Source organism: Haemaphysalis longicornis, unplaced genomic scaffold (genome assembly GCF_048455015.1).
Source record: "Haemaphysalis longicornis isolate Haplotype H1 unplaced genomic scaffold, Haemaphysalis longicornis Haplotype H1 scaffold_4, whole genome shotgun sequence".
In the NCBI taxonomy this organism is placed as follows: domain Eukaryota; kingdom Metazoa; phylum Arthropoda; class Arachnida; order Ixodida; family Ixodidae; genus Haemaphysalis; species Haemaphysalis longicornis.
This window is the reverse complement of record NW_027526361.1, coordinates 43,963,489-43,990,521: the sequence shown is the minus strand read 5'-3', so window position 1 is coordinate 43,990,521 and position 27,033 is coordinate 43,963,489. Positions and strand designations below refer to the sequence as shown.

The following is a 27,033-nucleotide window of genomic DNA, read 5'->3' as shown; positions in this document are numbered from 1 at the left end:
AAGCCTTGAGGCTATTAAATAAACGAAAAAAACAACAGTCCCTTGTGCTGGCGGGAGGTTTAAACGTGGAAGGCAGAAGGCCCAACGCCACCCCATCTGTTCGGTGTCCTGAGTGGTCGAGCCATGGGTCGGGTTGGTGTGTCACACAAACCGTAAAATGCCTACGACGCGGGAGTGAACCAGACAGCGCCATGTTTGTCTGTCAAACACACAAACGGTCAAACTTCACAGAGTAAAACGGCAATGATTTTTCGAATTGGGGGCATTCCTAAAGACGAAAAACGTTGAATAGTGACCAGCGCCACCGGGATTTCAACTGAATATCGCCTGATCCTTAACCATTTGCCTCCTGCAAATGAACCCTAACGTTCCCGGAGTCGTCTGGGGCTCAGCAGCAGTCTTCAGGTGCCCCTTGAGTGGGAAAGTCGTGCTACCCCATCTGCAGGTAAAAGAGAGCGAGCATCGCTTCCCCTGTTCCGACGCCCCTGTCCATGAGAGAGAGAGAGAGAGAGAGAGAGAGAGAGAGAGAGAGAGAGAGAGAGAGAGAGAGAGAGAGAGAGAGAGAGAGAGAGAGAGAGAGAGAGAGAGAGAGAGAGAGAGAGAGAGAGAGAGAGAGAGAGAGAGAGAGAAACTTTTATTGAGCATGGTTACTGAGGGTTGGTGGCGGCTGGGCGGAGGCCAGCCGCGACTTCGGTAGCTCTGCGTACCAGGCCTCCTGAATCTCCTGGCTAGAGCTACCCAACGCCTCTCTCCATAGCTCGCTGCTGGAGATTTGAGGGAAGGGGTCGTAAGGGCAAGCCCACATGGAATATTCCAGAGTGCACGTTGGCCACATTGGGGACAGTTGGGAGACGGGAATGATGAGAGGTGGATGTGGTGCAGACGAAGCTCTGCATGGAAAGGTGTCTGTCTGCAAGAGTCGCCAATAGCGGTTTGGTGAGGTGTGTGGGAGGAATGGGCGGGGGATAAAGTACGACGAGAGAGTCGGTAGTGCTCCACGATGTCGTTGAACGTGATGAGGCGTTCTTTGGAGGAGCGCGCGCCATGCCGGGGGACGATGCTCACACCAGCCCGGAGTGTGAGATCGCGGGCAATAGCATGGGCAAGTTCGTTTCCCGGCAGGCCAGTGTGAGCCGGGGTCCACACCAACTCCACCATCTTTTGAGGCGGGTTACTCTGGATGATGCGGAGGGCTTCAGAAGAGATGGTCCCCCGTACAAAATGCAGCAGAGCAAGCTTGGAGTCCGTGACTACCTTGGGAGGGGTTGGACGTTAGGTGAGTGCCAGCGCAATGGCCGCTTCCTCCGCAGTCGTGGGGGAGGTAGTTAAGATGGTAAGCGTGCTGAGGGGGGTGCAAGCGGAGTTGCGCGTTACCACCAGAGCGTAGGCGTTGTGATGGCGGTATTCCGCCGCATCACAGTACACCGCTTCCGGCCATTTTGCCAGTTCCCGGTCCAATTTACGGGCTTGGCGGCGCGCTGAGTTGTAGACGGGGTGCATGTGTCGGGGGAGGGGCCTTGCGAATATGTTTTCTCGAATTTCAAGTGTAATATGCATGGCACTTTTAGCTTGTTCGGACAGCGGAATGCCTTGAGTAGCGAGAATAGACTTGTCCGTTTCTGTTAGTTCTAGGCGATTTCTCTGGATGATAAATGGGCTTCAACTAATTCGGTGGCGGTGTTAAAAACTCCGAGCTGGAGCAGACGATCCGTGGATGCGTCATGAGATTGCCCTGTCTGTACGCCGAGCTGCGGGTACCGGTTCACGTTAGGCCTAAAGTGTGGCCGTTGAATGCCTGCATCGCCCCCTCCCTGTCATCATCCTTCGCGCAAGCGAGTTTTAAAGCAGGAAGTATGGGGGTCTCCCATAATTTCCAGCGAAACAGGCAGCTCGCGGCTTTCTGGGCATGAGAAGAAGACTCAACTTTCTTCTTTTTCCCTTTTTTCTTTGGCTGCGCTCAAACACACCACGAGTTAAAATAAACACACGCTTCGCTCATTCTCTCACTGGCAGATAGGCCAGTATACAGTATAGCTATTACACTGCAAAAATCGAAGGAAAAGGCTGGACTAGCGCGTCGCAATTAAGGCAAGATCGGCAGGAGGAACAAAAGGTCAGGCCTTGGTCTTGCTGTGGACATAAGCAGGCTAATGATGATGATGATGATGATGATGATGACGCCAGCGATGAAACCCTATCAACCGCAGCTTGTCCAGTGGGTGAGGCCTTCACCCCGTAGTGCGCGCTGATACGCTGTCCGTCAGCCGCACCCCAGCCCGACACGTGGTTGGCGCGATGGCCTGATCAAAGCGTCGCGAATGAAACGGAAAGAAAACAGCAAGAAAGGAGGTGCTGCGCTCTCAAGCGGGCGCGGCGCGTCGCCGGGAGTCACGCGGAGTTTTCCCCCTCGGTGGCACTCGGTGGCAGGAAGTACAAGTCGCCCACGTCACGTTCGACCAACTGCACCGGTGACGGCGGGAAAGCGGAACCTCACGCCAGGGAGACAACGCGTTACTGCTTCCTGCAGCAACTCCGGGTAAGGCAATCTGAGCGGAGATAGCGACATCTGGATAGTTTTAAAAAAAGGCCAGGCTGCGTTTTTGTGAGCCGCTGGAACCTCTCACAACGGTTGTTGCGGTGAGCGGCTCTGTAAATAATCGTATAATAGAAGGGTTGGATGCGCGGTGCAGTCGATTCCATCGAATCTCACGCTACCTGCGCACGTCATGGCATGGCTTGCTCCCCATGGACTTGCTGCTCACTAGTGCGAGGAAGGTCGTGATTTCTCGCCTCATTATAAGGCCGCGAGCATTTGGTTAGGGTTTTGTGGAATGACACTTTTCCAGCTCAGCTGGGGGGAGTTGTGGAAGAGGCAGCTGTAGAGTTGGTGGTGGGGGGAAGTGGGTTCAGAAACTCCTCAACTTCTAACTGGAGAAGTAAACTTAAATTTTTTTGGCGTCCCTTTTTTTTTAAAACTTGAATTAGGTTTTTAATTCGTAGCGTTCTTTGCCGAGTACCCCCACAGCCAGGACCGTGTAACGCCCTGCGTTTCCACAAAAATGCAGATATCGCGGAAGTTCCACCTGTAATCGCAATCATAGCGTAAATGGAGATGATTGGTCGAACGAAATTTTGAAAAACTAAAAAAAATAGAAAAATATAAAATAATTACGGGAACTGCCGAACCGTGTAACGCCCTGCATTTCCACAATAATGCAGATTTCGAAAAAGTTCCATATGTAATCGTTATAATAATGTAAACGGAGATAATTGATCGGACAAAATTGTACAGAGCTAAAATATAAGAGAAAGTATTAAAAATTCCGGAAAACGGCCGGCAAAACGTATAACTCATGGCATTTCCACAATATTGCAGATTTCTCGAAAGTTTCGCCTGTAATCGTTATAATAGCGTAAACAGAGATAATTGGTCGAACGAAATTTTGAAAAAATGAAAATTAATACAAATATAAAATAATTGCAGAATATGGCGAACCATGTAGCGCCCTGCATTTCCACAGCAATGCAGATTTCACGAAAGTTACAAATGTACTCGTTATAATAACCTAAATAGAGATAATTGGTCGGATGAAACTGAAAAGCTAAAAAAATTAAAAAATATAAAATTTACGAAAAATGGCAAAACGCATAACGCATGGCATTTCCACAATAATGCAGATTTCCTGAAAGTTCCAACTGTAATTGTTATAGTAGGATAAATGTATATAATTCGTGGTGGACGAAATTTTGAAAAATTAAAAAAAAAAATATATAAAAATTACGGAAAATGGGAAAAGGTATAACGCGTGACATTTCCACAATTATACATATTTCGTGAAAGTTCCACGTGTAAACGTTATAATAGCGTAAATGGATAGCGTAAAAAAATAAAAAATAAATTACGGGACATGGCGAACCGTGTAACGCCCTGCATTTCCACAATAATGCAGGTTTCGGGAGAGTTCCTAAAGGAATCGTTATAATAACGTAAACAGTTATAATTGGTAGAAAGAAATTTTTAAACACTAAAAAATCAAGAAAAATATAAAAAAAAATACGGAAAATGACGAACCGTGCAACGCCCTGCATTTCCATAATAGTGCAGATTTTCCGAAAGTTCCCAATGTAAATCGTTATAATAACGTAAATGGAAATAATCGGTCGGACGAAATTTTGTTTTGAAAAACTAAAAATTAAGAAAAATGAATAATGCAGAAGAATAAGGCAGATTTCGCGAATGTTAAACTTCGAATCGTTTTAATAGCGTAAATGGGGATACAAAACACTGTATTTAGAAAAACCAAAAAATTTGCATACAAACTCACACTCGAGACAAGCGGCATAGAATTATGTGCATTAGTAGAGAATTCTCTGAATTTGTGCAAGTTTTTGAGTTGTGCCAGCCAAGAGTTACCGCAGTGGCTTTTTCCGCTTTTATTGCTCTCCAGACCTCATTCTGCATTCACCGTACAGGTACGTAATGCCCTCAAAAATGCATACTTACGGCCGTTTTTGAGGAAAAGAATAAAAAATGCAGTCACCTGCTTTATGAGAAGCGAGTACTAATGGTTCAGCAATTTCAATACGTTTACTGTAGATATACCTCAACAGCTTTTATGAAACTCTCGATGAAGCTAAAAAGCCATCGCAATCGGTATGCAATCGAGAAACTCTATGGGGGTGATGGTTATCACTATCGACATTTATGCGGTGACCAGGCGCGTAGCCAGAAATTTTTTTCGGGGGGGGGGGGGGCGCGGTCGACCAAAAGATGGGACCCGCAAGGTTCCGCGCCTGCAGGCGATTCAGGCGGTTCTTCAGGCTGCTTAAACCGCACCCCAACCTGGCACGAAACATTTCAAGGGGGAGGGGGGGGGGTCCGGTGTGCCCCCCCTCTCCTCCCTCCCTCTCTTTTCCCCCCCTGGCTACGCCCCTGGCGATGACTGTCCAGCCAACATTCCCGGTGGTCACGATCGACTGCATGCGCTGCAGCCAATGCATCTACGTGTAATTATAGTTAAACAGCGTTGCTGCTGAGCTCTTCAAAAGTTTTGTATCCATCACCACACCTAATGTGGTGATGTGATCGACAGGATCGACATGACACCGAATGAACGAATACGTATAAAAATAGAAATGAAAATTTACGTTTGAGATTTTATAGATATATGTGAAAAACTTGAATGTGGGATAGTAAACATTTTATATCTTCTTCACATTGCGCCTGACCGAAAGGTATGGCGGCTGCGTTTAATCGGGGTTTGTTGGTGCTCTCGAGGTTCTAATTTTCGCATTGGCATTGGAGCACAAGTGCGAGAGTGGCGTTCGTATTCAGGCTGATAATCGGCTTTTATAGGAACTGTAGTCTACCAACAAAGTCCAATACAGATGTCTTTTTTTGTAATATACTGTCGATATGCTCTCAACATTTATTGGTTTTCCAGCTGTCTTGATGGTTTTATCCCACTTTCAATGGCATCATGTTGGGAGGCTAGATTTTTTGGATGGGCTCTTGAGGTACACCCCCCCTCCCCCCCCCCTTCCTATAGCTTTAACATGGCTCATGATCGATACTCCTATACAAATGTCGGCAATCGATAGCTTTATATCGATAATTTGTGATAGCCGACTACCAACTGGTTTACGGCTGTTGCTTATCGATACCGATTGTCGAATATCGACAGTTGCTTATTAGCAGTGCACTTTCCACGAGTTTTTAATAGCGTTCATTTGTAATAACGTTAATTAGAACTTAGAATATCGGTTCCGCTAGGGTGTGCACTCTAGCGCGGAACCGATAATCTAAGCTGCTTACCGCTCAAAACGTTTTACAGCTCAAAACATTTACAACAAAGGTCAAATACAAGGCACGCCTAATTCTATAAAGCACTTTATACGGCCCATGTACTATATCTATGGGGCACTGAGTTAGATGGACAAACATATTACTGAGGGTAGCCATTTAGGAATGCTTACCCATAATCATTTTTGGTATCTGTCCGTGTGCATCGCAATTGTCGGAGTTGTTTTTTCATGCAGAGTTGATCTTCCGATGCTCGTACCACACCACAAAGAACGATAATGCTGATAACAATCACTATCCGTCGTGGTGCAAGTGTTCATCACCGCCAGTATTTTTTGTAAATTCTGATGAAAGTCATCATGAGGATGAGACAGGTCGACGTATACACATGTATGTACAGTGCGGTCAACTGTGGGAACCGGCGAGCGCGTGGCCGCAGCGCTCCGCGAAACGCCGGGCCGAGCACGTGCATGCACGTGGCGAGAATCGCAGACAGGCCATGGCTAGAGCGGCGGTACACTCCAGCGGCGGCGCGCGCACAGCCGCTCCGGCTCTAGCCCGGCCGAGCACGTGCGCACTGACCGCCCAAAGCGGGAGCAGCCACACGTCGTCTGCTACAGCCTGCCGCCGGGCCGCTCAGCTTGCGAGAGTTGGTAAGCTCGCACTCGAAGGATGGTACAGTAATAAAAAAAACATTTCTTTTTTCGCTGCGAAGATAGGCGCGCACCCTTTTGCAGCATGTATATTTTTTAATACATTATACATAGAAGCCCCTTCTTCTCGTCCACAAATGGACCAGTGCCGTACCTAATGCATTGCCCCTTTTGTCAGGTTAGCGTGGGCGAGATTACCCAGCTCACGCAAAGTGAGCGGCCCGGCGGCGCGCCGTAGCAGACGACGTGTGGCTGCTTCCTTCTCCGGCGGTCGGCGCACATGTGCCGGCTGTCTCCGAAAGTATCGTCATCGAAATCTACCGCCCCTGCCACGTAACACCCTCTCCTCTCTCCCTCCACGGATGTTTGCTCAATCAAAAGCAATTTTCCTGCTCTTGCCTTCTTTCTGTTATACTGGGGCTATTCGAGTAACAGTCTCGAGATCACCGCGGATAGTCCGCGCATTCACCACGCCATAGAGCTGCATGGGGAAAAAAATGTTTTGCTGAGCATCACTGTGCAACTTCAGCAGATCCCAAGCAACCACAGACGTCCGTAGAACGTCCAAAAAACAGCCGAACATCCAATGCCAAGTTTGGACGTCCACTGCACGTCCATGTATAAGTGTACATTTGCGGACGTACAGTGGATATCCAGCAACGGATGTGCAAAGAATATAATTTTCCGTAACATCCACCCATGGATGTGGAAAGTTACCACGAAGCATCAAATGGCGTAAACTGAATATAAAAACAAAAACAAAAGCTACTCTGATGTTCAATTAAAAAGATTTTGCAAATCAACACCCTAATCATCTGTATATTACTAAAATTAAGCCGAACTTTTTAGCCTTTTTGAAGCACCTCCCCGACTCCAATGATAATCTCTTTGGGGAACGGAATATAAGAATTGAGAACCGCTAGAAATCGTGTGAAGCAATTTCACCGTGTTCGTGTATACTTGTCTTCCCCGTAGTACGTTTGTGTTGCGGGGTGCTGTGTTCGTTGTGGGAACATATCCTTCTCGTTAATAAAACATTTGTGATTTTGTAAATTTTTATCGAACATCCAAAGTACATACAATTTCGGACGTACGGAAGTGGTAAATCTGGACGTCCTACGGACACCATCGGCGCTGAAACGGACGTCTCGCGGACATCCGCTAGAGCCGGAATGGGCGTACGTTGGACGGCCGACGGACGTCCGGTGGTTGCTTGGGATATATTTTTTGGTTCAAAGCAAGTTTTTTTTCGAGCGCATTAAAATGGCTGACAATTACTAGACTCCCTATTGTGAAATTCGTGTGCAGTGCGAACTGTAGTTCTCTAGGTCACGGCGCATAGCTGCTGCGTCTGATGAAGTAATCGGATTATCAGCGAACGCGCGGCGGCGCGAGCTACTCGGCCGTTATGCCGCAGCGCGTCGCCACCGCCGAGCATGTTGTCGTAAATTGTGGTTGAACCTCCCGTGCAAATGTCACGTGGTCCGGATGAGCGTCGCAAAGAGGAGGAAGAGATGGTTGGATTGATTGTAGGGTTTAATGCGCCGACGCAACGCAGGCGATGAGGCGCGCCGTAGTGGAGGGCTCCGGATTAATTTTGGCCACCTGGGGATCTTTAACGTGCGCCGATATCTCGTATACACGGGCGTTTTTGCTTTTCGCCTCCATCAAAAAAGCGGCCGCCGCGGCCGGGAATCGAACCCGCCACCGCGGCGGGTAGTGGGAGATAGTTGGCTTATTGAAAGATAAAGGAGCAATGAGAAGACGCCGAAGGACTTACGTACGTGCGTCTTGCTCTTTTGTGGCGCCGCCTCGGCATACCGCCCTCCCCCTCACACTTTTGCCACACTTTCCTGCTCATGTCTTCGGTGTTTGCTTGGTTCGCTCAGTTACGTGGCTGCCAAAGCCTCCAATGCATAGTGGACGCTCAAGTGCTCCCCACTAAAATGAATGGCGAGTGCTTCTCGGGTATAGTCTGCGGCGAGTCCGATACTACAAATTGAATAGCCCCACTGTTGGGCTTGGAATGTCTCGAGCTCAAGCCCGAGCTTTTTTTTTTTATCTTGCCTCACTGCGCCACCATTTTTAACACATCTTAAAAAAATTGTACCGCAAAAACGAAGCGTATGTCAGTTTTCAGAACGCTGCTGTCAGTTATGTACTTAAGTTTTGCCTCAAATGCCCCGAATGTTTTCTTTCTGCTGAACAATGTTGACACGCATGAAGCATGTCACCAGTTTGAGTAGTTTGGAAATGTTTTGCCTAGAAACGTTTTCCTTTCAAGCAGCCCATCAATTTTGGGCTGGGAATCTAAATCGAGTTACAGAGAGAAAATTTTTGGATCTATTTAGCCCACGAAAGACTATCGTCTTCGAAATTAGCATCTTTGGTAACTGTTCCTGAATCCAGAAATGCGGGCACACTGGCAAACAGTTCTTAGGAGCCCACGTGCACCTATAGATGTGCTTTTCAAATGTGGGCAGGTTTGATAACACACGTTTCACGCCAGGGCCTTCGAGATGGTGTCAACTAAAATTTCCGATAGAGACACCAACACGCCAAACTGATACAAAGGCTGGCCTAAATAGAAGGTAGGCCTTTCTGGCTAGCGCCTCTTTAATATGGCCCAGAACACTCTGCTGATGCCACTAGAAGCTCTTGTCAATCAATGGGCCAGTGTGCACATTTTCCAATGCGGTGCATGAATTCCTGTTCTATTCATAACAGCCACTCCATGCACTAGTGAACTATGTTCAAATGCAAACGTGTATTTTAAGCCTTTAACGAGGCCGTCATTGCACAAGTGGAGAGGCCCCAGATAACGCAAAACGTCCTGAGGACGTCCTCAAATGGTCCAAACGTCCTGGATCCTATTCTGGGCTTCCGGGGGACATGCACAGGATTAGACATTGTAAATGATCCCTCAATGGTCAATCCTAGAGCTTATTTTGATCATAATAGATTGCGAATGATCCGTTGTATAACTTCTTTTGGGTCACAATCCATACGGCCGTCTGACGCTGCTGTTACCGTGGAGGCTATTGCAGTAATAAATTATGCTAATTTATTACCAGTGAGGTACAAAACACCCCCCGCTTGTATGGTCAGTCCACCCGTGTAAACAGGTACAAAATGTCTCCAAAGTTGGAGGTCTCATCACCTTTTTTCTTGGTTGGCGGTCTTTTCTTACACCCGTTTTCTTTACGCCCTTTTTCTAAATTTCGAACACCCTAATTTGTAGCTTCACACCCTTCTGGGAAAAAAAAGGTTAAGATAATGAACACCCTTTTTGAAGGGTTTTGAGGTGGGGGGGAAGATTTGTTTGACTTTAATAAAATTCTACAAGCCACGGAATACAAAAAATACCTCGTGATCAAAAAGTTTTTGCAAATCTGCGTCTTAATTTGTATATTCCCATAGCAAAAATCCATAGTACCAAAATTAACGCTAAAATGTGTTTTGTTGCGACAAGCCCACCGACTCTATCGGGGGGCTTTCCTCTGCACACTAAGTAAGTGTGCACTACCTGTTCCGCTTGCATCCCCATGGTTTTCTTGCTGAATTCATTTGTGGTCCAAGTGTAACTTGTGTGTATTGACTGTTTGTGTTGATTGCTTCGAGCTCCGCCCATTCACATTGCCACGCGTTGCTGCTCCCTGGCCACACCTTATTTTAGGGTGTTAAGCAACCTTACACCCTTTTTTAGGGTGTTCACACGAACACCCTTTTTTCATCTATACACTTTTTTTTTTCGCCAAACACGTTTTAAAGTTGTTCGCCATTAAGATTCTTACACCCTTTTCGGCCAAAAAGAGCCCTTTTTGGCCGAAAAGGGCCTCACTACACACTAAACTTTCTTGTACCGGTACAAGAAAGTTTAGTGTGTAGTGAGGCCTGTTGCCTTAGCTTGTAGGTAATTTCAGACTAAGAAAAAAGAACATTAGTTTGTATCCTGGAAGTGTATGAAAATTGTCCAGCGGCATCATTTTGTCGACGTTCTGAGGATGTACGCTGGACGAACAAACGGACCCCGATTGGACTGGCTGAGGATAAGATCTGGACAACCTGAGGATGCTGAAATGTCCAGAGTCGGACATCCTGAGCATTTACCCAGGTTTGTTTTGCGTTATCTGGGGCAGCGATACTTCCATTGGACAGAAAAAATTTCGAAATCCCTTTTCTGAATAGGTGTCTGCCAATATTGCTTCGCTCCTTAGCATTTATTGATCTAAAGAAGTAACTGTGACACTTTGCGGAGAGGCTATTGTATTTACTGGAGCATAGTATTTTATTACTATTGTGGGCAGGGTGGTCAAAACATGACCCAGAAAGTACTTCTGTATTACACTCCAACGCTCCCCTAATTGCTACTTGTAATTAACATGCTCAAATTACTCATGCAGGCCTCAGTCTTTGTGCTACATGAATAATTTGTGGCCCAGGTTTGACTTAGAACGTGCGTCTTCAACACATTCTGAGTCAAAGCTAGGCCACCACCTCTAGATCCACCCTTAGTCAGCCAGTGTCATCGAGCTGTGGTGGTGTTGGGGATGTGTGCCCCTCTCGCATTCTATAAGCCCAGGGTTTTATTCCTATCCAGACCCGAATCTGCACAACCTTATTTTCAACTCAACTGCTTTTGTGCCATTTCTCGCCTACGATGTTGAAGTTTCTACCTTCCGAATCAGCTAATGCTTTTGCCTTAAAAAAGTATGTTCACACCATTGTTCCCAGTGGGAAATGGTATGGTGACGTACCTGAACATGCTGGAGCAGCAAGCTTGTTCAGTTCAGCCCATCTCCTGCTGAAACAAATGGCCGCTATCTGCTCCTTTCGTTGCAAATGTCGACAAAAGACGACAGCAGTCTGGCGCCCCTGCCAAGTAAATGCCTCCCTTCACTCCCGCTGACCTCTCATGCCTCGTTCCTCCCAAGATAACACGCTGATGTTTGCTCAAGTCAATTTAAATTTACCGCGTTTCACTGCTCCAAGTCTGGTGTCTCCTGGCCAGTGCTGCCGTATGGCGGAGACGCGCGTGAATCGAGGCACCCTACTAAAACGTTCATAGAACCACATTGCCCTACTCCACGAGCGTGCCAAGCGGAACGTGGAGCCTAGTGGAACCTTTCGTTGCTGTTTGATTTCTTAAATGCCGCCAGGAGGTAGCGCGGACAACAGCAGGTGACGGTTTCTAAGGTTGTGTAGTACTTCATTTGCTATCGCAAAATCCAAGCATCCATAAATTTTTGAATAAAGGAACGCTGCAAATATCACTTATATTGGCTGCCTTATATTTGAACAATGTCTTGTTCTTGTTCAACAATGTTGACAAGTATGACCATACCGGACTTAAGACGTTTAAGATTTGGTTCTGGGTATACAAGACTGTTATGCAGCTTTTGTTTCAGTCTGGCCAGGTGGCTGAATCGAGTCACTGACAGACAAACAGACAGATACAGACATACCAAAATTTCTGCGTTTAATTAGCCCAAGAAAGACTATCGTCTTTAAAACTGTTTGCGAGTTCTCATGGTGCTATCAAGCAACCTCTCCGAAGGAGCTACAAAGGAAGAGGACAATGCAGCAGAGATTCTCCTAACCCAACCTTTCTCCATTTTTTTAACCGCACATTTAAACATTAAAGAAAGAGTTGTGTTCAATACATTGCTCTTATATCTTGTTTGTGTACTTACCATGCACAGCTAGAGTCGAATTGTATCCATTCCAATCACAGCATACCCAAATTTGAATTCCATTGGGAATGCATAGGCTTGCATTAGACATTGAAATTTCTTCGTCGCAACAAGTATTTCTCCGCAAGCTGGTTAATTATCAGCTGGTTACGCCTCGGTGCCCAGCACTGGCAACCTTTGGGCCACAGACCAGCCATCGTCCTGCGACTGCGTGCATGCAGCAGCAGCAGCAGCAGCAGCAGCATCCCTGCACTTGCCGATGCACCAGGAACCGAGCCGAGATTCACAGACAAGAGACAACGTCGTGAAGAACATCTATAAATATCTCCTTTATTACCTCGAGAGTTGAGTAAATCGAGGTGCTTACACGCCTTTTTTTCCACGTTTATTGCATCAAATAGTGGCGCTGTTTTGTCTTCCTGTCCGATGTAAGTACGATCTGTCAATCCCGAGCCCTTTTACACCACACTCGTGACAGGTTCTTTTAAATACTGTGTATACTCCGTGTCAATTGCGTCTTCCTTCTGCGCGTTATACACACAATACGGGAACAACAAGTGGCAAAAGAGTGACAGAGAAACCAAGAGAAAGAGTGCATCAATGGCAGAACAATACGGCTACTATATGTATACGATATATCTGGTGCAAACAAACGCAGGCGGGCTTCATACGATCACCGCGCGACTATAGACTAGTGCGTCTGCTTCCTGAGTATAACGAGAGACACTTCTATCATGCAGATGACAAAAAATAGCAAATAAATAACAATCGAAAATAAAACGTCCACCAGCTGGCGTGTCACACACACATACAATCATCACACACAACTGCGCTGTACAATGAGTGAAACAAGATCGACAGAAACAAGCGACCCCTCTGTTGCTGCTGCTTCTTTTTTTCTGTTGCCATTTTACACACTATATTTGCTTCTTTTGCATAAATGAGACCTTGGCGTCGACGCGCCGTCTTTGGCAGACAACCGAGGCTTTATTTTATTCTCCCACACCCCCCCTCCCGCAGGCGCTGCAGGCAAAGCTTGCCTGCCAGCCAGCAGAGCGGCACTGCGGACGAAGTTTTGCACATTCCCAGCATGATATTTCAAGCTGCACAGCCACTAAAGGCTGCTGAATCATCAGCTGCTGCAAGGTCTTCAGGCATAAGTGACATCATTACATGAGGACTTGACATGCAGGGGTAGGCGCTTTGTTTACAGCATGCGACTCTGAGCCATGTTACCAAGACATCTCGTTTCTTTCATTCCGCAGTGGCGAATAATGTTTGAATCAAATGTGTGAGCTGTCATGCGTTCTCTTAACGGCTCAAAACAAATTGTATTCGCCCTGCGTAATAAGCACGAGCTGGGTAAAAGTTAAGTATTTGTGGTCCCAGTTGAGGGATGCAAAATTGTAAAACAGGTAGTTTGCAATGGCACAAAGGCAATATGACTGCCTGCATTTGGCAATATCTGGGCTCCTGATCCTGCACACAGTGGTTTAATCTAGTCCTACCACCTTTTCACTAAAGAACAACAAGGCGTTATGCCAAGGGGAACAGTACTGACTGCATCAATCTTTGCGCTACCTGGGGAGAGTTATGAACAATTTAGATCACCTGCAGCTTTTTAACGCCTGCAACCCATGATGTACACTTGCGTTTTTTGTATTCTGTCACCATCAGAAATGGACGCCACACCCGGGAATTGAAGCAGACACACTGAGCTTGGCAGCAGAAGTCTTTTTTCACTAACCCGCCGTGAAGGGGTGGGTGGTATTCTACAAACGCCGCTGGGAACTCCACATTGCTTAATGGTGCCTCTTCATACAGCAGCATGCCGGTATCAACAGTGTGCAAAACTCACTGCCTGGAGAGGGGGTGGCGGAGGGGCACACATGTGAGCGCACAAGCAAACACATGCACACTCGACAAGATATGTGAGCAAACTGTGAAAAAAGTGCATGATATGTTTTTAGTGGGTGTAGAGAGTATACATATATAGATACATATCTATATCTATACAGAGCGCCACATTCGGTTCACCGCCCATCATTTTTTTTTTCGGCCTCCCGCCAAAGGAAAAAAATAAAACAGTCGTACACGGTAGTGATTGCTTGAACAAACTATCCACCTCTTGAGCACTGTTTTTGCTTTTACACGCGCTTTCCTTTTCTTACAAAAATAAGAACGCAACAACAAAGTACGATATCTAATAATGTACATACAAGCAAGACGCTGCCGGGCTACAAAACGTCTGTCCCGCTTTACACATGGCGCGTATACGTGGGAGGAGAAAACAAAAAGCGTCTTCCTCGTATTGCACTTCCCTGCTCATATTGGCCGCCCTTTGCCCTCCTACGGTGGCGGCACGCGACAAGCGCCCCGCGGGAGCGGCGAAAACAACTCGAGTACCTCGGCCTCGAACCCAACATCCAGCATGACACTGCTGGCCAACGGAAAAAATAAACTCAACCGACAACGCGTGCCATATCTTTATACTGCTTTCTTTTTGCCACGCCCCCCTCGCCACGCGAAGGGGGCAACAGCTTTGGCTTTAAACGAGATCTATACATGTATGTAAGCGACCCTGTGACTCAGCTCCTGTGTTTCTTAGTCCAATGGTAGACTACGCACGTACCGACGGCATTGATTTCCGGAGAGATATGGGAGGGCAGGGATCGATCAGCGAATACCCCACGTCCTTGCATACGTGCTGGAAAAGGCGGGAGGGGGCCAGGTTGGGAGTGGAAGAGACAACGGGGTGCTGGGCTCATGTGCTGCACACTTCTCTGAATGGCGTGTCAAATTTGCAACATCAACAGGAGCTACAGCTGTGCAAGACTCTCCATGCACACCAGCGATCTCTTTGAAATAATTGGCAATGCAACCTGTGCTAGATGGATGACACGCTAAGCCTTACATTTAAAGAAATGAATAAAAAGGGAAGGAACGGTCAGAAATTTGATGCCTATGTTATCTGCGCTTGCATCGCGTCTATTCCGGGCTTCTAAAATACGAACACCAAACTTGACCAGAGACAGTATTGAGGGAAAAATTGAGGGGCCGTCACTCCACTCTGACACCAGCGTTGAACAACCAACATGGAGTGCTAGTGTACTCACATCGGGTGCACATTGCAAATACTTTGCCAAAGAGAGCAACATGCCTGGAACGGCACTATGTGCCGTTCGTTGACAGTGGAAAGTACTGCAGCTTTGTGCAGGGGGCACCAGCATCCCTACAGGAGCAGGCACGCGCTCGGTCACGTGCAGCGCTTCTCGCAGGCTGCAAATGAAGCGCAAAGGTTTGCCGGTGAGCAGTTAATGCAGTGTGCATCGCGACAAAATGTGGCTCTTTAAGTGGGGAGGTGTTGCGGTCCTTCACAAAAGAGAGGCTAAGAGTGGGGGTAGTTTGTCGCTAACTGTGGCACAATGTCAACAGATCAAGTTCACATCACTACATGACAACAGCACGCACACCCCACGCTCATGCATTGACTCGTGAGTAAATTCACTGACTAGATATTCGAGGCGTCCGTCTCTGCCATTTAGCGGAATGACTCCTCCATGCCGCAACTTTTTGCCTAACGTCGCATTTTGTGTGCACGTGTCCGACAGACCTACACAAAGAGCTGAGAGAGGCGATTTTTCTTTGGCCTTGAACTTCTGTTAACTATGGTTAAATGCGATGTTCTGGGAAAAAATGCAGTCATTTCACGACTAAAGAAAAAAGAAACCGTGAGTGAGGCGCTAACCATTTAAGACACGGGCCTACTTAACCGTTCGTAACACATAACTACCCTTGCGAACTTTCCGGAATACTCTTAAGATCTGTACTGCATTAGGAACGAAAACAACTTGTCTGTGGCGAGAAATGAAACACACAACAGACAAACAATGGTGTATGAACAAACTTAAGTACACGACTGTGTTTGCCCTTAAGAAAAAAAAAAGTGTGTGTGGGAGGTCTGGGGTTCAAAATAACAACAGAGACACCAAGTATGGCGATATCAGTAGACTTGTTATCACAGAACGTTCAAATATATTCGTGAGGTTCCCGAAGTAAAATAATAATGAAAAAAGACTGCTACGCAATGAAATATTAATGAATGTCAGCTCATCCATGGACACTTGCCAGACTGAAAACATGTCAACGATCCAAGGAGTGACAGCAAAATCAATGTTGAGCATTAAGACATGTCATTAAATACAACCTTCCCATATTTTCGGGTACTATTACGGAAACTTTCTCAGAAAAGAAAAAGTGGCGCAGAAAAGCCATCACTGTAGAAACATTGCCATTGTATATTAAAAAAAAAAAACGAAAAAGCAAGAGGCATAGTCATGACTGCCTGCAAAAGTTTGGAATGCTTTTCCGCACAAGTTGTGAGTACGTGGCAAAGACAGCTTTGCGGGGAGACTCTTGCCCCCAGCCAGTTGGATACGCGACACGGGAGAAAACAACCTTCCGTGCATGCGTAAATGCCTAAGTTAGATGGTGGCTGCACGCCTGCATAATTCGGTGGCTTAAGAAAACACCCCTGCACTTCCCACCACATGTCGTGAGTAAACGAACGCAGCTCAGTTGCCTGTGGGGAAGCGCATCTGTTCCCTGTGAGGCGCCACGATTGAACTACGCGCACCTACAGCTAGAGACATGATTTCAAGGCCCTTGTTTGTAGAGGTTCCTCACTCATTTTGTTGCACGGTTCACACGCAACGCTGGATCTACGCACTTGGTTGCTCTATGGGGAGGGCATTACCAAAGTCCCACTCAAACTGTAAACATTGTCGCTTCTCTCTAGAAAGCAGCGCTACTATTGCTCTAGTGCTTGCTACACAGGAAGAAGGAAGCAGTGTAGTTACTTACAAACACGGAGAAAGGAAAGAAAAAAGAAAGGGCTGGCGATTTCAAATCTTCAGTACTAACATGCCAGATCACGACAAGACGGAAACCAAGTCAACATTCTGTGTATTGCAAGTCTGTGCTGCATAGTATATGATATGTTATTGACTGAGTGACAAAATAAATGAACACAGGAGGAGTGCACCACTGGTGCCTCACTACTGGATTTTTAGCTCACTAAGTATTTTTGTCTGAGATCAAACGTCGGTTAAAGGCTACGAACAAACTGCCTTATCACAAAAAACAGCCAACACAAGCGAGCCCTTAAAAACACGAGGTGCGAGAGTGTAAAACAGTGCAGTTAACAGTTCTTCCGCTTGGCTCAAACATCACATTACTGGCTCATAGCTTGCAAGTAAGTAAAAGGGCACACAGCCTGGGAAGGTTCAAGGGAACACGGAGGCATGTTGAAACGAAAAGTGCAGTCAATGAGGAAGCACTCAGCTGCCACAACACTTTTGTCACACGATGTTTGTAGCGCACGCTACAAATATACTTTGCCATTGAACCTACTATGAGAAGTGACAGCGTTGAGCTTCTAGAAGCACCTCATTTTTGCGGGATGGTCAAACATTCTGCTGAGAAAATGTGGGATCTACAAGGTCTCCCAGAGCTGATAATCTGCCAAGGTAGAACACACTGACTCAGTGAGGAAACTCGGTACTGAAATTTGAGGCAGATGCGCACAGAGAAACTCAACAGTGGTCTTCCTCTCACATTCTGTTTTCAAGCCTCCCAATCTGAGTGGCCACTCAAAAAGATGCGATGCAGCTTTACCTCTTTCGAATCGAGCACAAAAGATGCTGCTTTCTGTTAGTGGTGTGGGGAACAGGTTAAGCGTGCCCCCGGTAACGGGGGGCCAGAATTCGGATGGCAACTGCTCTCTTTTTGCGATCAGCATTTGCCTTGGAGGGGTCAGTATGACGTTGCTCTAGCACCATGAAAGAAGGAAAAAGAGAAACGACTACGCAAGGTCCTCATCCGCAGATTGCTGGTGCACGCTACGACAGTGAGGACACAAGTGGGCCTAATTCTGAGCTGGCATTACCTTCTGACTCGCACAAACACACAACACGGAGATGTACGGGAGGTAAGCAGTTCTCTTCAAACACACAAAAAAACGAAAATGCCTAAGAGAGAACTGCTCTTCAGCAATGCCTAATAGCTATGCTAAACACATGCTTTGGTAGCGCCTTTTCTGTGTGAGGGCAGATGATCTGAGAATCCTAAAAAGAATATAAATATAAAGTTTGTTGTCAAACACTGATGCCAACAGTATTCCCACTGAACTATTTCGGGTGGGGCACTGAATGCTCATAACTGCACACAGCTAGCTTTGCATGCTAATGCACACATGCGCACACACACACACGCACAAAAAAAGAAAGAAAAATAGGTATATAAACGCATCAATTCCTTCACATTAGGCCTTAGATTACAGCTCGCTCAATCAAGAACACAGAAACAAACAAGGGTACACGCAAAGCAGGTCTTAACTCTACAGAACATGATGCTCAGTGTTGTATCCCTCATTTTGTACATTCATGAAAGTGCATAGTTTGACTGTAGTGACGTTTTCATTGTATACATATACTATCTTATATATATATCCATATATATATATATATCTCATGTTTATAGAAAAATTTACATGACAAAGGGTGCTTTACCGGCCAACAAAGCGCCATCGTAGACCGAGGAATTATGCCAGTGTGAGACTAAAGGGAAAGGAAAGGCAATGAAAGCCAACGTCATTCTGCACTTGTTCCAAGGGTATGCCTTTTGTTCATCAACTTGGGTTGTGGGAGCTTCTTTGAGAGCAGCATTTCTCCTATGCCTCTTCATGACGGAGATTTGCCAAGACACATCACCTTGGCCATTTTTGGGCTGTGCATTAAACCGCTGATATGCACTTTTAGTTCTAAGAAAGCAACACGCTTGGTGTTTTCAGTGCAGCTTCTGCTACCAAAACGGGGGAAAAAAAAAAGGAATTTCAGTCCTAACTAAGGAACAGGACACGAGCAATGGTCTCTGCAAAGATTCTTTTGCTTTCTAAAACTGCGGCATGATTAATGGCAAGCCCTTGACATCACATACGTCAAACGACATCTACTTCTGCAATGGTACGCAGTCTATACTGGAATACTAGTCCATTTAATCTCTCCTTTGGGACCGAGTCTAAAAGCTACACAACAACGGAGGCACATTTTCATTAAATGTAAACTAATTTGGATCAGTTTCACGACCTTGTCTGTGTTCTTGCTTGGCATTCAGCACTTGATATGTTTGGCTTCTAGCTCTAATTTCCGCTAACATTGTACAAAGCTGAACAGGCTGCTTCTCGGCCGCATGTGGCATAATTTCCACGAAAAGATTCTGTAAAATTAGCTTCGCCAAAACGGCTGACATTCGGTGTACACTGTTTAAAAATATGCTTTTGTGTTAATGCCCACGAGAAATACTTAAAAAAAAAGATAAGACAAGCTAATAGAGCCGGTATCGCTGGAAGGTTAAAAACTGTGACCGATAAAAAGCATTCGCACGAAAAACTATTTGTAATACTCAGAACTTTCACATAAAATTGTTTCATATCACAAAAACCTCTTCAAAATGAGTATTTTTATCGTTACAAACTAGAGGTTCAATTTAATTGCTGTGCAGTGCATGTGCAGCATGAGCTATATGTTTCTCTTTTATCAAAGCTGTCTCGTGAAAAAAGTTAAGAGTGATGGTAATAGAAGAGATTATCCAAAATTCGAAATTGAACTTCTTCAATAAGCAGAACCTGGCGTTACTCCACAGTGCAGCCAGCATTCACTGCACGTTTAAAGTAGAGTTTCTAGCATTGGCTACGTTACTGTTATACGATCCTTGCAGAAAACACGGCAGCTGGACATTACTTGGTTGATGCCACTGCATGGTCTGCAGGTGAAGTTCACTGAGCACATTCAAAACTGTTTGAAGACAACCTGGTCACTTGGAACATTGCCAAAAAGAAAGGCCTTACTGCTACACTTGGCTGCTTTGCAGCAACCAGCTACAATACGACCGCTCTAATATGATCTTTATAGAACCACAGAAAACAGAATCCAGGAAAGAATGTCATCTGATCATATTTTGAAATAAGTCACAATGAAACCATGCTTGCACTGCAATACTTCCGAGAGAAAAAAAAAATACAGCAGAAGAAGTGAGAAACATATTTACACAGTGCTACCACATTTGCTTACGCATGTAGAACATGATGACTTCACAACTTTGTTCAGTATAAATAGTAAGCACTGCTGAGCATTTTCTTTGAACGAATGTAATAAGAGGTGCTGGTGTCATCAGTTCAAATTGCAAAGCATTCTTCACAATTTTTTTTTGCAGAATGGACAGCTCTTTGGGAAAAGCAATGTACAGGTTGTTTATACTGATGTGTGTACACTGCAGCACATTCGGTGATAACTTTGGCACCAAACGGTGGATTGTGATTTTTGCCTGCTGGGACAGTTGGTACTGATCTGTCTTGCATAAAGGCAACATAAGAATGGTGACAAAATTCGCGGCAATGTGAAATCACTTCCAAATTCGTCCCAGATCGTTCCTACAAACAACCGCGGCCAGATGCCGTTTACTAAAGCACACCGACGTTGCATCACAACTCGACTACCGAACTTTTTTCTGGCAAATTTAGTGAAAAGAAAGGCAAAAAAGTGACAGTGCTAACTGTTTTTCCATAAACCATTTTTTTAAAGTCTTGGACTCCCTGAAAAAACACCAAACAAAAAAGAAAGAGAGAGAAAGAGAGAGAGAAAAACAACAACAACAAAAAAACCCAGCAGACATGCGCTACTGCTGCTGCTTTCTGTTTCCCCCCGTTCCCAAGTGGAAACTGACTGCAAGCAACCAAAGTTCCCCCCAGAGCTGTTTTGGTGCGACAATAAGAGGAAACGAGATCGGTCCAGTGTTGCACCTAGAATGCACTGCCAGTTTGCCAGAGAACAACCGTGTGCACGTGTGTGTGTGTGAGGGGGTGCACCAGTTGTGTGAGTGCGGAGTCGTACGCTGAGTACAGTGGGCGACAGAGGCGGTGCGTCACGGGAAGAAGAAGAAGACGAAGAGCCATCGCGACACGCCAAGAAAGCGCGCTTCCTCGCGCTTGCACGGGAGGGAGAGACTGGTTGGAGTGTGTGTTTACAAGCCTGGTTGCCATGGGGTAGAAGAAGATCGGTGCGTCATCTGCTTGCTTTGCGACAGTGTACGGTCTCTTTAAGTAGCAGACAGGGCGATGCTGGTGTTGGTAGCCTCCGGAGCACCTCTAATGAGAGGCACAGAGAGAGATCAGCTGGAAAGCAAGAGGCATTCACTCCGTTACCACCAGACGCGAGCAAGGTAACAGTCGGGCTGCCAAATCCCGCTCTTTCCCCCGCACAGGTAGGGCGACTCTTTTGCTTTGGACACAGCAAGCATACGAATAAGTGCTTGTTAGGCTCAGCTCGTTACTTTTCCCGACATTAGCCCCATTGGGCGGTGCCTACAACCAAGCTATCTGAGATTCAAACAAACCTCCTGGGTTGCTCTCAGCCCCATACACCACCTTCTAGTAAGTGTCCTTAATTACCGTATTTACTCGCGTAATGATCGCACTCGCGTAATGATCGCACCCCTGAAGTTTGTCGTCAAAATACCACTTTTTTTTATTTCGCGCGCAATGATCGCACCCTGAACTTGCCGCAGCAATATGTCGTATGTCTGCCAAGTCTAGCTGATGATGGTCGTACTTGCCTATGTTTCCTCCTCTTTCGAAGTGGACATTAGAGCACTGCACGGGCCGGAATTTCTAGGCCCGGCCCGACCCGGCCCGGTAGAGACACGGCCCGGGCCCGGCCCGGGCCCGACAAGATTTTAAAACGGGAGCCCGAGCCCGGCCCGAGCCCGACAAATTTTTATAATGTGAGCCCGAGCCCGGCCCGAGCCCGACAAAAATTTAAAATAGCAGCCCGAGCCCGACCCGAGTCCGGTAGAATTTAAATGAAATAAGGCCGTGCCCGCCAGACTTTCTAAGTATCAGCCCGACTCCAAAAGGCTATAAACATGAGCCCGAAAACGTTTGCTGTTTTTAACCTAAAAGCGTAAGCATAAAGCGACTACATAAAGCAATGAATGGGAAATACTGTTATCACAATAATATAATTAGGATTTTGTTAGTGTTGACTCAACAGACTACGTTTACGTACATTTACTGCTGGAATATTTGACAGCATTTTGCTTTTACTATCTGTTGCTAAAGGAACTCGGAGATTGTGCCACGGGTTCAATTCGGGTTCATACACGAACGCGCCTGAAATTTGAGCAGATGACGTGTCCGCTTTCATGACTTCATTTCTGTTTTTTCCTTCAGTGATGAAGGCAGCATTATTTTGTCTGCGTTTGTTTTCTTTTCTGCCTTGAATCATGGTTTTAAAACTTTTTATCCGAAACATTGGCTCTGCTTCGAAAATTGGTCCCCGAAAATATATGCACGGTTGTGACTACCGCCCATACGAAAACATGTGGGCGTCCGGCGTTCCTACTTTCAGCAAAAGAATGGGGATGTGCGGACCTTGAAGGCAGCAGCTGATGGCAACAAATCTTGTCTGCCTTGCCTCGACATTTTTGGGTGACAACTTGCTTTCCGAAGTGGAGGAACCGCTTCAGTAGGGTTTGGTTTCGCCCTCCACGGACCCGTACCATCCCGACGACGCTGCGGCCGCGCATGTGCGCTGTGACTGATCCATTTATTTTGTTCGACGACGACTTCGAGCCAGCCCGCCACCACCGGGGGGGGGGGGGGGGTTCCGGCAACCGTTCGAGACAAAGCGACGACGCGGGCCGCACGACCCTTCGTGGAACTTCTGTGAGGCGGACCCCGGCGACGGAATCTTTACGGCTCCCAGCCTCAGGGGATGTGTTTGTGTTGTTTTGTGAATGACTGCTTCTCCCCGCGTCTCCTCTCTCGTGCCTATTCCACCAACCCCCATCCTGTACACAGCAGTGTATTCGACGTGTGCACTCAAAATAAAGAGCTGTACTCCCATTCTTCAGCCTCCCGCTTCTTGTGGAGGCCCAGGCGCTTGGAATGCAGGGCCACACGTCGTGACCGAGGAGCCGCTTGCTACCACGGAGGTGGCAACAGTAGACAGTGCGAAGTCTATATCGCCATTGTTCTGTTTGTTTTATTTCAAAAAACATGTTGTATTGTGTCTGGAGTGCCCTCGTCTGGCCTGCTCTCTCCCACTATATATGCTGCCCAGACTGTCTGTTTTATAATTGATGTGAAGGCTTTCTGAGCAGAATCGTCTATTTATCATGTTTTTTTAACGGCGCCATAGCGACATTGCACTTCGCTTTTTTTTTTTCTTTTCACTTAACCTCAAATATCAATGGGAAAACTTCTTGCTATCAACAATTTAGAATTAGCGTCACAACACTGCCGTGCCTCAGGCACTGCTCGGGCCGGCTCGGGCCGGCAAGGCCCGAAACATTTTTCGTTCAAGCCCGAGCCCGGCCCGGGCCCGAGAAAATGTGTGCTACCCGGCCCGAGCCCGGCCCGCGGGCCGGGCCGGGCTCGGGCTTTCGGGCCGGCCCGGGCCCGTGCAGTGCACTAATGGACATGGCTACGTTATTGCCGCAGACGTTCCGATATTAGCAATATCGGGTAGCATTAGTTCATTATTGGTGCGGAAGAAACTCTCACTAAACGCACATAATGTACTCACAAAGACAAAGAAAAAATGCGCACAGCTTGCTGCGTCGGCAGCCGTGTCCGTTTCCATATCCCGCACTAACACCGCAGCAGCCACTTGTTGGTCGACCTGTTCTCTCCTCGCAGCAAACTCGTTCCGGCGCGTTACGTAGTTCAGGAAAACACTGCATTTTGCGTCACTTTGCAACGCGGCTGGCGGTGGTCCTTGGAGTGTTTATGTTTTTATTTATTATGTTTATTGTGTTCATGAGACCTATTGTAAAATTCTGACCTGCAACTTGCTTGCGTTTTCTGCGCTGAAACTTTTTTTGTGAAAAATGTACCTCACGTAATGAACGCACCACCTAAATTCGCATCATAATTTTGGAAAAAAAAGTGTGATCATTACGCGAGTAAATACGGTATAAGTTCCCCAGGTTTACTTCCATGTCTTTTTTCTTTTCACCCTTTCCCTAGCATGTGAACAGACCCCCAGTGCTATCGGTTCCACAACTGGATACTGTGTGAAGTAAAAAAAAGCCCAGGCACAACTGATTTCAAACAACAAAGCAACTGCTTTTGGAGAGGGGTCAGCACACCGCAGATACATCTTTGCCATGAGGTGTACTATCGTAATAAATTGAAATACGAAAAACGAAGCCTGTGGCTTTCAGTACATGCCAAGGGTCCTGGCGATGGGCCGCATATGCGCAGTGCGAACAAGTTACGAGAGTTCATGACCAACCTTGAAATGGAAAGACCATCGTATTTTCACCGTACGTCGGGCGCTCAGCACGAAATAAAAAATAAATGGATATAGCTGCGTGTGCAGTTTTCACTCATTGCAGCAACAAAGTTAGATAACGCTTGTGTGAGCGGGCGCCAAACGCGGTGGGAAGACAAACCAAAACACTCACACGCCGAACGACGGTGCTTCCATATCAGCATTGGACACAAACTCTCGCAACGTGTTCGCACTGCGCATATGCGGCCCGTCACCAGGATGCGCGGCACGTACTCAAAGCCATGCGTGACGTTGTTTGCATTTAAATTTGTCATGATAATACCATAGCTGAGGGCTGCAAATTAATTTCGACCACCAGGGAATCTCTAATGTGTGCTGAAATGAATGAAGCAACTTACTTCAGCGGAGCGACGGCCATGTTCTTCCACAGCAAAGGTAGCTGAGCATTCTGAATGCTGCAGAAAAAGAAAGGCAAAACATCCTCTTTATCTACTGCAGGCCCTTTTTCTTCTTTTTTCAGGGAAAGGTCTTGGGATGGGAAGCAACACAGACTGGTGAGCAATCAGTAGGCATCTCCGATTTACCAGCCCCGACATTTGTGGCAAGTGTGCAAAGGCTCGCACCAAACGGGAAGCTTCCAAACGGGAGATCCAGGCGTTCATTCAGTGAATACAGGAATAAACACTGAAGAGATCCAGGGACCTTCAAAGCAGTCTTTACCATCACAGCAACGTATACCTCTGTTTGGCCAGGACAAAAGCTAGAAGGTGATAGCTCTCCCGCAGTCCCATAACAGGACCCTAAAAAAATCATCCGAAATAGTGTCATTTGTCCTCCATGAACCATAAACTTACATTTTCCATGTTTTTGCGCTCATTTTTCCATGACCATATGCAATCACTATTGTATTACATATGTAGTACAACGCACACTTTGGTAGCTTGGCATTGAAGCAGCCCTACAAACCCAGAGGATGCCACGCCGGGTATACCAAAGTGGTTTCTACCCCATTTCTGAAGTCAATGAGGCAAACCCAGTTTAAGTACTGGCCGAAACTGAAAAAGAAATTCCAATACGTTCTGCAAGACGCAACAGTTGCGATTAATCAAGACAACTGTTGCGCCCTTAGCTTTGCATGTATAAAAGGACTTTAAGGCTTGTTTTATTTTATATAATAAAAAAACAATACTTGTTTTAGTTTATCTAAAAGAAACAATACTTAAAAAAATTAAGCAAATCTCACAATGGCTTATTTCTCATTTTGGCAGGAATTAAAAGGCAACACCTGTAACATACCAGTTTGGAACGTGCCAAGGTGAAGGCCTCAAATCCATACATTAATTTGTTCTTGTCACTACCCAGCAGCAATGCAAAGGGTTGGTACAGCCTTCTAGTGGTTTCCTACAGCATGTACTAGATACTTTAGGCTTGTCTAAATGAAGCCCAGATTATGGAGGACACACAGACATCAAACAAGAGTACAAGACACTTTTGAGGTGGGCAACGAACTTTCTTTTTATCACTTTGTTCACTGCAAGGCTGTCACTTTTGCCAGCCCACAAGGGTCCTTGGCACACCTATAATCGAGATCCACTGCTTCATACTCTGCATCTTACCTCATATCATGAGAACTAACAGCTAAATTCCTTCCTCTAATTTCATTTCATTCATGGGCTCGATAGAAAATGACTAAACAACTCTTGTGAGGACAATATTTCACATCTAACAAGAAAACCTACTTTCTGGATTGTACAATGCCTCTAAATAGTTCAGGTTAAATCTGGTGCACAAGGCCCATCCTCTCCCAAGCTGTAAACTACCAGAAAGATGCGGGCTACACCCCACAATTTTCATCCTTGTGCGAACACGTCAAGTCGATCGAACAATAGGGCTTGTGTGTATAAAGAGGCCGGTCTCAGCACGATTTGTTGTTTTTGAGAACTGCAAAACACAGAGTACAAAGCAGAGTCCTTGACCTGATACACAGAAATTTAGTTTAAGGCTCTATATGATTTGATTCCAAATTTATTGATAAAACCTTGCGAGCACTTTCAATGCCCATTTTCACACTATTTCATTGATGAGGAAGCAGGCAGATCATTTCAATACTGTCATTGTTTAATGGCCCAAAGAGTTCTTAGGGCCAATTTTTCTGCAGATTCTCAGCATGTGACATTTAAAAAAGGTACCTTACTTACAGGGGGTGAATGGGGGCTCATGAAGATATGGAATGCAAGTTTGGTTCGTTCGAAAGATTGCACGTCAGAATAAATTTGAGCAAATTTTAAAGCAAACTTAATATAATTAAGCTGTTTAATAAGGAAAAGAGCTGAAAATGTAGCAACCCACCAACTGCTCCCTTACGTTTTCCCTATGAGGTCACAGACTAGTTTTGACTGGCAGCCACCAAGAAATGCTACACCCAATAAACGTGACTGTGCGATCTTAACGGTGCCTCTACTTTCGTTGGATCACACCTTTTTAATTTTAGAATGAAGTTAATTTAACAAGCTGTATTCTTCTAACAGCGC

General features: G+C 46.1%; 1 protein-coding gene across 1 annotated transcript in view; it reads right to left on the bottom strand.

Annotated features, from left to right (window-relative positions):
- Positions 1-12,451: 12,451 nt before the first annotated feature.
- Positions 12,452-27,033, bottom strand: part of Mub (poly(rC)-binding protein mub) — a 189,645-nt gene continuing 175,063 nt past the window's right edge. The window contains exons 12-13 of the mRNA XM_077706583.1: positions 24,901-24,957; positions 12,452-21,378 (exon numbers count right to left, since the gene is read on the bottom strand). Of these exons, the coding sequence (XP_077562709.1) occupies positions 21,375-21,378; positions 24,901-24,957 (61 nt within the window). The 3' untranslated portion in view covers positions 12,452-21,374. The remainder of the gene's footprint in view (positions 21,379-24,900; positions 24,958-27,033) is intronic.